This window comes from Haliaeetus albicilla, chromosome 11 (assembly GCF_947461875.1).
Source record: "Haliaeetus albicilla chromosome 11, bHalAlb1.1, whole genome shotgun sequence".
NCBI lineage: Eukaryota > Metazoa > Chordata > Aves > Accipitriformes > Accipitridae > Haliaeetus > Haliaeetus albicilla.
The window spans coordinates 7,669,911-7,682,801 of NC_091493.1; the positions used below are offsets into that span (position 1 = coordinate 7,669,911).

Sequence of the window (12,891 nt, forward strand, 5' to 3'; positions counted from 1 at the left end):
ATGGGCTGTATGTGAAAATTCCATGATTATTAGACACTTTTTTCTTAAATATCTTTTCCAGGTAGTTCTTCCCAATATAAACAAGACTTCCATGCAAGCAGTTTTAGATTACTTGTATACCAAGCAACTGTCCTCTGGTCAGGAACTGGACACACTTGAGTTAATTGCATTGGCAAATAGGTTTTGCCTTCCTCACCTGGTTGCACTAGCAGGTAAGAATTTGTGGCCTTGTCCAACGCAGTGTCTTCTGCAATGGCTGAAACATGTTTTAGTAGTTTTGGAATGCACAGGATTTTCTCAAGTGTCAGGGAAAAGAAATATTGGTTTTTTTCTGAAAAGGATATTGTAATACAAATTTATATTTTCACTTAGAAAAATGTATTTGCCTTTCTCTTGCCTTTCTTAGTTTGTGCTAAACCAGCTCAGAACAGTAAAGTATTCTGTGCTTTAAAAAAAGAAAGAGTAAACCTTCTCTTTAGCATTGATAATAATGTCTGTGGTTTGTAATATCCATTCTGTTGTTGTTCAATTCACCTGAAAACAGGATGGACCCCAGGCTTTCCATTACATAATGAATGAAGTGCTCCATTATACATTTCTATTCAAAGACAGTAACTGAGCCAATTCAAAACTGATCTAGGTGATCATCTTTTTAGAAATGCTGTCTGGATCCCTTTTCACTGCCTAGATGGGAATTGGATATTTTGGTATGTACATGGGGATTCAACCCTCATTTCAGGAAGAAAAACTTTTCAATCACATATTTAGAGAAAAATTACAGGATAGGATAGTACTTAGTTCTAAAATGAAATCCATACACACCCCAGACCTCCAGGATATTTTGGGGGTTTTTTTGTTCATTTATTTCTCTCTATATATGTAACTTGGCATTGTGCTGAAGACACAGCCAAGGCCAAAACTCAGAGACAGATGAAGCAAAGCTACGTGTATTTACAGGACAACATTTAGGCAAAACTTAATCACATACCAAATCCTAGCTGCCCTTCATTTGTGCATCACGACTGCGTACCTTGTCTTCACTGGTTCTGACTGACCAAATCTCTATTGCGTGATATTATATGTGCATTTTAACCAAAGTCTTGGTTATTTTTTTAAGTAGTTGCAGCATAAACATACATATAGTATTAAGAATATTTCATTCCATTTAATTCTTGATGAAATAATTTTAAGTCCAAAGGCTACTGCCAACAACTGAACCCAGTAGAGTCAAATCAGCAGACAACATTTCACAAAAAACACTCAAACCTCTAAGATTCTAGGAAATGGTTCTAGGAATGGGTTAAGGAGACTTTTGAACTGAAGTGGCTTTTGGGGGAGCTGGACAGCCTTCATCTGGATCCCTAGGAACGACCAATCTGAGAATCTGAAGAGGGCCTGAAGTGAACTTTTCTGTATCAGTGCTGTGGGTATACTCATTAATAAATCCACAATGCAATGGCAAGTGCACTGTTGCCTAAAAACTTGGCTATTGCTTTTGTATTACCCAAAAGAGACAGCTGATCCATATTTCTAAATTACATTGAATATTGCAGCCATCTGTTCCACCAGAAAAAGACTAGTGTCTGCTAAACTTTGTCCTTCTATAAGTGGTTATTAACTGCAGGCTTGCTTTCTGTAAGAAAGAGATAAGAATTTTGTGTGAAACCAGAAATAGATAGTTTGGGTTAAGGCAAAGGGGCAAATCCTCATGTGGACTGTGCTCCACTGGAGCAAGACAGTTTATACCTGTGATGCAGAATCTCCAGCCACAACTCTAAAGGCCTGAATTTGACTTCACTCAAATCTGAAAGTTGCTCAGGCTATCTGGGTGAATGTGCCACCTGCATAATGCTAGAGTTAACCCTAGGCGGAGGAAGAACGTGCCTTCTTGGTTCTTTGTTACTTGTGGATGACCTGATCTTGAAATGTGACCATTTCCCATGTGAGTGATGAGTTTTCTCCTCTAACAGAACAGCATGCAGTACAAGAGCTGACAAAAGCCTCCATGAGTGGCATTGCAATAGATGGAGAAGTACTATCCTACCTGGAATTGGCTCAGGTCAGTGTGCACTGTTTTCTAAAGATATTCTGGCCAACTGCAGAGCTTGTTTTAACACCTTACTGGTTCTGAGCATTGCTTCTAAGTGGCTCAAAGTCTGCAGTTCTGGGAGCGACTGACAATAAAACTTAGTTTTATCTTCTATTTCAAAGAAGGTTTTTCTATTAGTTCACAGATGAAACATCTATTTAAGTAATCTCGGAGGACTTGTCTTTCAAATATATATTTTATTTTTTGTTGATTGTGGAGCTTCCAAGCTCCACGTTCTCATGGCCATGCTTCAGTAACATGAAATGCAATGTAATGAAGCTGTTCAGCTTTGTAACGGTGACTGATTCTTGGGTTCCTTCAAATTCCATTCTTGTAGATATATTTAGACCTGTATTGCAAAGGCAACATTTTTTGTATTCTTTGACTTGACACTTAGACTGGCTACTCAGAGCCAGTCATCTGATAGTTCGGAGTGAGTGCAAATCCTACTACTTTATGTTCAAACACGTTTCAGTGTTTCTTGAGTCCCAGAAACCACGAAAAGAGAGAACTGCAGCTCACAGTTAAACTGCACACCTCTGTTTTCCAAAAGTAGTGATACAGCAGTCTACTAGATGCAGTAGTACAAGCTAAAATATTTTTTTTAATTCTATTATTCTTGATTTCACACTAATGATGAGTCTGGCTGCAGCTTGGCTTGAAGTCCAGGCTTTTAGTAGCAATGAAATACAGCACAAGCTGGCCACCATGCAAGATTTCCTACAACTGCTTTCAAGTGACTCTCTTGCAATACCTATAATGCTGTTGCAAAACCAGGACTGAACCCCTTCCAAGAAAAGGCAACTCACTTCACTTAATTTCGATTTTATGAAGGGTGCTTTTTCTTTTTTTTTCTCCTGGTTGAAGACAGAAGTAATATGTTTAACTACTGTTAGGATATCCTCTGCTCCCAGTACATACATCAACATGATGTATTTATAACCTGGGAAGTTCACAGTAGACAGTCAGAATGCCAGAATTGATACACATGCTATACAATTTGACTTGCATTATAGCTGTGATTCCCTACGACCATAGAAAGCTTGTACAAGATTTTGTATTAAGCTTTCAGTAATACCTGATTTTTGTCAACAAGCATAGCTATCCAGGGAGTTACTTCAGAGTAGGGTTTGCAATAACTGGTAGGGATATATGACTGATACAATCATACCAGAAAATTCAGGTCCAGCGTGCCTTGGGTTCAGATCCTGTGTGGGACTGAATGCAGTTTGCCAGTTGCTGTGCATGCTAAGCACCTATTCATGAGACTTTTGGGCCACTGGTTGTTCCAGCAGAATTGTGCGACAAGGTCTAGGGCATCTAGAGGCTACTTCAGCCTCAAAAGCCCCCTGTATGCTTGGGAGAGTGCTGCCAGATAAAACCCGCTGGGGACCATTCTACCTTTAGTTGTTAATTGGGGCTGCAAAAAAGAATTATAACCTCAGGAAATAGAATAAGCTCTTTGGTTTTCTTTACAGTTTCACAATGCTAACCAGCTGGCAGCTTGGTGCTTGCACTACATCTGCACCAATTACAACAGCGTTTGCTCCAAATTCCGCAAGGAAATCAAAGCTAAATCTTCAGGTATGGGCAACATTCTTTCCCAGTTATTTTCATAAGGTTTCTCCTTCTTTCTCCTCACCCAGTTGATTAAACATGAAGACAAAGATGATCTCAGATAGCTAAGCCATGAGACTGAACCTCTGTGCTATCTTGAGTAGCATTCATGAATTCTTATCTGTAAAGAAAGGTCATAATCATTAGCCTGATTCCTGGGCAAGCATTATGTTCTTTACCTATTTCAGTGATGCTAAAAGGAACAGAGCTATTTTCAGGCTCCACAATGAAAAATACATTCTGTAAAGGGCTTGCTTTTTTACACTCTGTGGTGGACTAAGGCCTCTTGAGCGTAAACACTTTCAAAGTCTTTACACACTTTAACTAAGGCATATGAGGAAGCTGGGGGAATCCCTGATAAGCCAGCTAACATAGAGACTGGATAAAAGATTAGCTGCATAGCTTTTTGCAGACACTCAAGACATTTCTGGGATTTGTGTATCTTATTGGCTTGTTTGGGGGCTTTTTGATTGTTTCTTTTTAATCAGATAATCAAGAATATTTTGAGAGGCATCGGTGGCCGCCTGTGTGGTATTTAAAGGAAGAAGATCACTACCAGCGAGTTAAAAAAGAAAGAGAAAAGGAAGATGTTGCACTGAATAAACACCATTCGAAGCGGAAGTGGTGCTTCTGGAATTCCTCTGCTGTAGTTGCCTGAACAAAGCAAATAAGTGGAAATCGATAGCCAGTGTCAGAAATTAGTCTTATTGTTAGAAATAAGATGTAGTTCAGGTTTTCAGGAAACTTTGTTCCATGTGTGCATTTATTATTGCTAGGGACAAAAGCACAAGCTCACTGAAAGTGAGCCTGGAACAGCTCCTCAAAGTCATATGTATATTTTTGGCTAGTAAGCAGATAAATGTCTACCATTATTACACTTCTTTTTATACAACAACAACAACAACAACAAAAAATCCAGCATTAATGTTTCAATCTCCAGTTGGGAAATATTTTTATACTGTCTGGTGTATTTTGTTCAGATAAAATTCTGGATACCATTTTATTTTACAGACCACAAAATGACCATGTAGCAGCTTTGTAACTAGATTTTAACAATTTTTACTATGTGAGTACAGTCAAATAGACAATCTTCAGTCATAAGAGACCGCTTTTAGAGTATCTCATAAAAAGTCATCTTAGGAAAAAATCTAGTTGCCTACTATAGGTTGTCTTTTTTAAACTAAGTACTGTGCACCGGTAATACAATTAGATGGTTATTTCCCCTTTCTAAAGTAAAAGGTTAGAATAGGATCCAATAACTGCAAGATATAGAGTGCTTGATCTTTGCTTAGCTGAATAATAGGCAGTATAATTACCTGTTCAACTGCAGGCAAATGTATTTCTAATATTTGCCATGTAAGTGCAAATAATTATGACTATGTGGGCCATGTGAAATCTAGTGATTCTAAGTATTCAGAGGTTTTATATGTCTAGATCAAAGAGGATATTTCTAAAATCATTTAGAAGGGCTTATTAATTTATATCCTTATACAAGTATGGATCTGAATGCAAAAAGCAGTTACACTGCTTGCATTTGAATTACTGTGTGGCAGTTACCTTGTTCTGTTGGATCTTAACCATGCAGCCACTCCTCATGCTGAATTCCTTTTTGCTTCAGTGCAAGCAAATGAAAGGGCTGCAAAAACAAGTAGGAGTTATCTAGTGTTACCGCATTTTGTAAACAAAGAAGGGTCTTCACACACAAGATCACTTCAGTTTGATTCAAATTCTTTTATAGCTTTTCCCAAGTAGAACTCAAAATGTTAGATTATTTTTAAGTAGATGATATATTTCCCCTGGACGTAGGTATTCCCAGAAAGCTGGGGGCAAAATGATGGCAGAAAGGCAGGAATCCTGCACAAGTGGTGCAAGAAAAGAAAAGGCCTCCAGTGTTTCCAAAGTAGCCTGTCTGTTTATGACTTTTTATCAACCGTTACTCCAAAGCTGCAGTGTTAGACTAGATTACATAAGGATGAGAGCATTTTTTAAAAGACCAAAACTAAAATACATAGACTGTAGAACATAACATGCAATCCTGTACAGTGTCTCAGGCACAATTCAGTAACCAAGGTAGTATTGTGTATTAGGTTCGTTAACATTGTTTTGTGCTGGCAGCTCAGCATACCAATGTGAAAAGCTGTTTGTTTGTTTGTTTGTGGTATTTTCTGTGTTCAAAGGCAAGGCAGTACAGCCAAACCCCAGTACTGTAGGTCAGGAAAGGCTTTGGACTGAAAGCCATATACACCTCTACATATCTGTGTTCTGAATGGACTAATTCCTGGCAGATGCTACCACAGGATGGTAGAAGCCACCCAGCATGGAAAGTGATGCTGCTTTACAAACTTTTATAAGGAAAGCAAGTGACAGATTCCTATCCCTGTAAGATTCATCACCATATGGTGATAAAGAAGGGCTATAAACGATGGTTGCAAATATGTCTCCTTAATTCTTGGTCAGTGATAATGTATAGTATGGAGAAGAATGAATGACAGAAGATGTGTCAAGACTAAGATAAGATAAATATCTGTTGTCACAAAATGTTAACCAGTCACATTTTAAATAAGTATTGCTACTAGGTTTTACACAACCAAAGCTACTGTATGATTGTAATCTTGCCAAACTGTAATGAATACATAAATGAACCTGAGGTATATGCAATAATATCCAGTTGTTCTAGTTATCAGCTACTGTAACCAAGTGGCTGGTTCATTTGGTTAATGCTGTCTATGGCCTTTAATCCTGGTGGTTATTTTGTGTTTTTTATTTTGGGGGAAAAAAAAAAAAAGTCAATAAAACTGTTTAGTTACAAACTGTCTCCCAGTACTTTGAAGAAGCTTCTTAAATTTTGCATTAGGTGCTGCCCTTTTTAGTGCTGCTTGTAAGCATCCAGTTGTGGTATCATTCATGGAATTTTACTGAACTGATATATGCATGGCATATTAGGATTTATGCTTAGGGTGTCACACAAGGAAATCCAACAGTGTTTGTATATGATGGTGGAAGGTTGGTGCTTGTCACTTACTGTTAAACTGCATAGCAAAAAAATCTCATGCCACTTTTCCCCATGGTTTCTGATATTTAATTAGCATGATATTACCCAAGGGACATGAAACTAATTAGCCATGACAGACACGGGGAGGAAAAATGCAGGTAAACAGCAAGAAGTCTGTAAGGTTTTTGGTATGCTCTAAACTTTGTACAAACACTGTTTTCCCTGCTTTCTCACTGCCTTAGTTGTCAACCATTATACAGAATCCCTCGTTATCTGTTAGTACTCAGCAACTACCTCCCTGAATATAGGTTCTTTAATTGATAGAGGTAGAAAGCCGGTGATTTTCTAGAGGATTTTTGCAAGATGTCATGCAAAGAATGTCATGTTTGTGATTTTTTTAAAGCTCTTAAGCAATGCCAAGGATGTTGAAAGTAAGCACATTGAGCACACAGTGTACTTTTTTTTTTTGAAGTGCTAATTTATGAGAATGTTACATATCTCAGTGACTTATTTTTAGAAGCAAAATTTTATTTCTTTGAACTTACCATTAGAAAATGTAATGGGCTCAACAGAAAAAGTGGTGACATTAGATGTAAAAATGTTTCTCTTGATTATGATAAAACCAGTAGCATGGAAGGAAGGAGCAAATCAGAAGTGTTGCCCTTCAGGGCATTCTTTTTTAAATATTATGACCATTTAGGAGAAGTTGCATGTCCTTTATTTCTGGGGAGTCTCATTCAGCCTATTTCTTAGAAACAGTGTTTTTCTATTTGTTCTTTAAGACAGAATTTCTGCAAGCAAGTTCCTCTGCATCACAACACAAACCAGTTTCTGTGGCTTCCCACCCACAAATAGCACACCAAAGCCAGAAACAAGTGTTTTGTGAGTAAGATGGGATTGGCCAGACTACAGCCGCAACTCACTAATTTCATTCACTGAAGACCTACTCATCACTGTCTTTTAGTCAGATCAGGCCTCAAAGTGTGCAAAGGTAAGCTAGATAGTACTAAATATGTGCATACATTAAGAAGGTGTTGCCTAGTAGGAGAGACTTATCTGGACATCCCTTCTGAGCACTGAAAGCAGGATTATACCAAAGGGAATAAAGGAAAAGCAGCACAGTGCTTTATTGCCCTAATTCTTCAGCAACTTACCCACAGATATCCCTCAAGAATAACTTATGCCTAGAAGTGTTTGATTTGTAAAATCAGGGGTTTATTTTCCATGTTCCAGTAACAATAGCACTGGCAAACCAGCTGAAGGCATCTTGGAAATCCTTCTCTGAGGGCCAGGTCTTCCATCTTCTGTACAAAGAGGTTTAGGTAAAGATCTAATGTACTAGATGATAGGATTAATGTTGCTACCTAAACTCCAGGATGGTGAAATATTTCAGTTCTTCCAGACTTTTTAAGATTACAGTCTGGTGAAGAAAATTTGCTTTGTCAGATGAAACTACAGTTTTGTCCCTATTCTGTCCCTTTTTTTCTAGATCACAGTCTTTATACTCTTGTCACTGGTTAGGCCAACATTTATTTACTCTGGATTGGTGTCCAAAGTATGTACTGTGCAGTGAGGTGTCTTTAAGGTGGTGCTTGCAACTCCTGAATCACCTTAGATTTTTGGTCTAGTAAAATGATCTAACAGCATTTGCACAAGTCTACTTCTGCAGGTAAAATTCCTATTGAAAAGGATGAGATACCACACACACACACTTTGGGTTTTGAGGTGCCACCTATTGAATTTACACGTTATCACTTGCCTGTGTTCCAAATCTGCTAACAGAAGTTTGCTCTGTGTACTGCATGCAGGATAAGGCAGTGTGTTAGCAGCAATAATCCCCATCCTATAGGCTCTACAATAGGACAATTATTTGTCAGTTAAATTATGCCTTTGCCTTTAGCTAAGAGAATATAACCCATGTCATGGATTCACTTTGCACTAACAGCCAGAATAGTGAGACTATTGTATATTTATACATGCAAACTAAATCCCTCACTGCTGCTTACAAAAAAATCTTGATTTCTGGTAGAAATATGAAAAGCTTTTGGATCAAGGTGCAGGAGGCTAAGAAGAAAATTTGAACACCAGAAGTTGCAAGAATGATTGTGCTAATGTATCCCAGCTCTAGAGAAAATCAAACCAAGAAGATAAAGATGTGATTCAGAGAAAGCAGTTAGAATGGGACAACAGATAATGGCTCCTTTATAATTGTTCAGCCTTACTATTTCATTTGTAAGCAGGCTGTATAGCTATAACATCCCGCTGGGCTGTTCTGCAGCAGCAAATGTTCCCAGATACAGGTCCTGCATCCCATCCCCACAGCATGCGGGGGCGGGCACAGGTTACAGTGAAAATGTTATATTATATTGCTGATTTATCTCAAGTCCTTTGCCATTCAGCAGTGGTACCCCACAATCTGTCCTTTGGCCTGCAGAGGAGCCCAGTACCACCTGCTGGACATGTTACATCTATTTTTGTCTCATGTTGAAGGATATTCCAGAACAGCAAGGACCTTACCCCAGCGTATGAAGTATCTCCAGCCAGTCTCCTTCACTGGGACAGCACATAGTGGAAGAACAAAGCTCTGTGGCAGCCAGGTATTGGCGTGTTTAGGGATTTCAAGATGAAAAAATATAAAATAAACAACTTTCAAAAAACACTCAGAAAATCAAAGACCGAGTCACAGAACACACAGGGACCAGCTGTGTGACAGCCTGGACAGCAGTATTTCAGGTACCGTTTAAAGAAGCTAAACTGGGGAGGGGTAGATTCCCTGTAGATAGCAGCTCTGGTTCTTAGCTTTAAAGAAAAGCAGCCTTCCCCACTAGATAAAATTAGCAAGCTGGGTGCCACCCATCTGTATTGCACAGGTCTGAGCAGCAACACTGGAGGACTGTCTCTTCCCCCCACCCCATTCTGGCTGCTCTGAAGTTTTAGATAAGCAGCCAGGTGATGACACTTCACGGGGAGGATTTTCTTAAGAAATTTTCTTGCCATTAACATTTTTAAAAAAGGATTCTTTATTCCCCATGGAGATTAATTTTTTTTTTAAGTTATAGCTGTATAATAAGGATTACATGGCATTCCAGGTATTAGTGCTGAGTAAGTCAAATTATCCTCACAGGTTAAAAAAAAAAACCCTGCAATTATCAGAAGTTTAAGAGTATTATGGTTAAATTTGCATCTTAGTCATTAAATATAAGCTGGTCATTGTGACTGGATGATCAGATGTGATTGCTCCCTGCTATTATAAATATTAGTTGTGCATTACATATTACAAAGAAATTTGAAGATTTCTCTCCTGGGTCCTCAATTAGACTTACAGGCTGCCTGCAAAGTTTTGTGGATCCCTGTGCTGATTATATCACCTCTACATTTTGAATTGTAAAGTGTCTGGTGTTAATTTTTAAATAATTAACAGATCTCATCATGTGATGGAAGTTTGTTAGGTGATGATGCCTTTTCCCAGAAGCAGTATAAAGAAAGGCTGTTTCTAAGGAGTGCCTAGGGACTCTCCAAGGCCAGGGAAGCTCTGTGAATCCTCCCCATTCCTGCACAGCAGAGTCCATAGGAAGAGCTGCATTGGCTTGCAGGGGATGTGATAGAGTATCACTAGTCCTGTGGTCTGTAAGACATCTGAGAGCACTCTGTAAAACCACCTCAATCAAGCGTAAGTACTCACACACTTACTACCCATCTTCAGAGATTAAGACTTGCCTCTACTTTGTAGCTGTCCGAGGGGTACACAGAGTGTTTCCTCCTGCCCTCAGGCTGGTCTGCTGAGGCAGGTCCTCCCCAGCTTTGTTCCCCCTTCATTTTGGCTGGCCAAGTGCAGTAAAGTTTGAGTACGCCGAAGCGATTTCTGGCCAGTGGGAGAGTGCATCTGTCTGGCAGGTGCTGCAGTCAGTAGAAGGCTGCAGTTTGCACAGCCTTTCCTTTTCTCAGGTTTCCAAGGCTAGAAAAGGAACAGTGCTGTAGAGACATGTCTGCACTTAATGGGTTTTTTTATTTGCTGGGGGGGGGTCTGTTTGTTTGTTTGCTGTAGTCACAGCAAGGTTTGTTTTGTCGAAGCTAATTTCTTAAGAAGATAGGAGGCATAAGAAATAAAAGTGACTGCATCAAAAGATAATTGGGTGATTATCAAAAGATAATTGGGTTATTAAGTTAAAGACTTGCTTTCCTTTCTTCTTAGGCCTTTCCAGTATGTCTGAAGGTGAGGAGGGGACTGAAGGTCAGTGCAGGAGGTGCTGGGCAGAATTTTCCTGTTAATAGAACTGATTGCTCTTCCATAGCTGAACAGAGGGGCAAGGAGGCTGCTGCCTCAGTTTGTTAGAAGCCATAAAATGATTCACCTTCAATCTTTTCTGCTACCTCTTGGCTAGACACTACAATAGGTGGTGTTGGTCTGAGCTTGCTGTAGGGCTCCAGGAAGGGTTCTGTGGCCTGCACTGAGTAGTGGTACATGGAGCACACGTGCCATGCACCTGTACAAGGCAGGCACTAGCTGCATAAGCTGCAACTACAGGGACAGCATTTGATGACCTCACTGTTCTCTTCTACCTCCACGGCTTTTGTTTTTATCTAGGAAAAGATACCAGGGAGACATTCCTCACTCTCCCAGCCCATTAACACAGGGTGAGACTTGGGCCAGGGAAGTAAATTCTTAGTTAGAACTACATTCTCCCCTCAGGCTTCAGAAGCTTGTTTCCTTAAACCCAGGTACGCAGACACCAAAGAGAAAGCCAGCCATTCTGCCCTTTGTACTTCTATTTCTTCTAAGCTGTTTTTCAGTCCTTGTCAGCCAGGCTGCCCACATAGAGCAGCAGAGCTTGCCACGTGACACTGGGAATGTGAGGAGCTTGCATGAGTTCCCAGGTAATCTGGAAAGGTTCATGGATGAGAAGTTTACTGGGAGTTAATAAATACATAGAAAGTATGCCTGACTGAGCAACCCAAGTCAAACAAATAGCTGGGAATTTTCAGAAGAGGTATCCCTAACTGGTCTTGCTGTCCTTTGTTTCTCTGAGCGTCAGGTTTTGGCCACTATCAGAGACAGCATAAGGGACAGATGACTCCTTGGTCTGACCCAGCACTGCTGACCTCTATGCTCCAAAAATGTTGTGATGAAGGATTCAGTGCAGGGGGGAGTTTTTCCCGCATATCCATGCACTCCTTTGCAATGAGCTATCTAATAGGGTTTTTTTCTGTGCCATTTTACTGATCACCTTCCATTATTGGAAGTTCTCATGATGCTCTAACACTGCTGCTTTAATGCTAATAGTAAATCCAGGTGAAATTGATGGTAGCATGCTTTAAAGAAAAATCAGTGACTTGCTTTTTGCAGGTTAACATGCAGCACTTCAGTGTGCCTTTACTGCACCACCTGCTCTTAATGGGATTATTGCCCATTCACTAAGCCACATCTTGACAGGCTGTCCACCACCCACAAGAGTCCATAACCAGTCTAGCACTCTTTACATGTCCTGGATGTTTATCCAAAAGCTATACCATACTGGCTCTGGATTGTTATCTTTATGTTGCAGCAGAGTCAAACCAGAAGTGGTTTTGCCAGGATCATGCAAGTGATCAAGACCTGCCCCTGATCTCTCTCCTTTAGGTGAGCAGCTAATCAAAATCAATTCTTGAATGGACTGTCAGGTGTAAAGCTACAGGTTCAACTAATTTTCTCTTTCAATGTTTCATCCACTGCTGTTTTCTTTCAGGGACCCATCAGTGTAAGACAGCTTCTCTTTGAATGCCCTTTTGGTCTTAATTGCAATACCTAGGGAGAAAAATGCAGCCACAACATTTTCCCCTTGTTCCTTCAGCAGTCAACTACACTGTCATCTTCTGATACGGTAGCATTTGCGTGAAGCGCTAATCAAGTCAAAGCCATTTGATATGGGCACTTGACATTTCATGAGCATCCTCATTCTTTGATACAGGCTATAATTGGGCATAGGGAGGTCAGGTTGGCACAATCACTGTATTTGTGCTGAGTTGCCTGCACACTTGTAGGGAGTGGCATACCCTAGGAAACCAGAAGGCTTTTCAGGAAGAGTTCGTCCTTCTAGCCTGCCAAGAAAGCAGGCATCTGTATTACATTAAGGGCTGTGTTCAACCTGGGCAGGGCAGTGGAATTGGATAAACCCAAATTCATAGAAGGTGGAAAGGCTATCGGGGAGTAACTAAG

General features: G+C 39.9%; 1 protein-coding gene across 6 annotated transcripts in view; it reads left to right on the top strand.

Annotated features, from left to right (window-relative positions):
* Positions 1 to 7,978, top strand: part of RHOBTB1 (Rho related BTB domain containing 1) — a 56,744-nt gene extending 48,766 nt beyond the window's left edge. For 5 of the 6 annotated variants that reach the window (XM_069795990.1, XM_069795991.1, XM_069795992.1 and 2 more), the window contains 4 exons: positions 62 to 212; positions 1,971 to 2,059; positions 3,568 to 3,673; positions 4,195 to 6,521. In XM_069795990.1, the coding sequence (XP_069652091.1) occupies positions 62 to 212; positions 1,971 to 2,059; positions 3,568 to 3,673; positions 4,195 to 4,364 (516 nt within the window). In that variant the 3' untranslated portion in view covers positions 4,365 to 6,521. Of the gene's footprint in view, positions 1 to 61; positions 213 to 1,970; positions 2,060 to 3,567; positions 3,674 to 4,194; positions 6,522 to 7,480 lie in introns of those variants that run through there. The other variant, XM_069795994.1, reaches the window with a different exon arrangement.
* Positions 7,979 to 12,891: the final 4,913 nt, after the last annotated feature.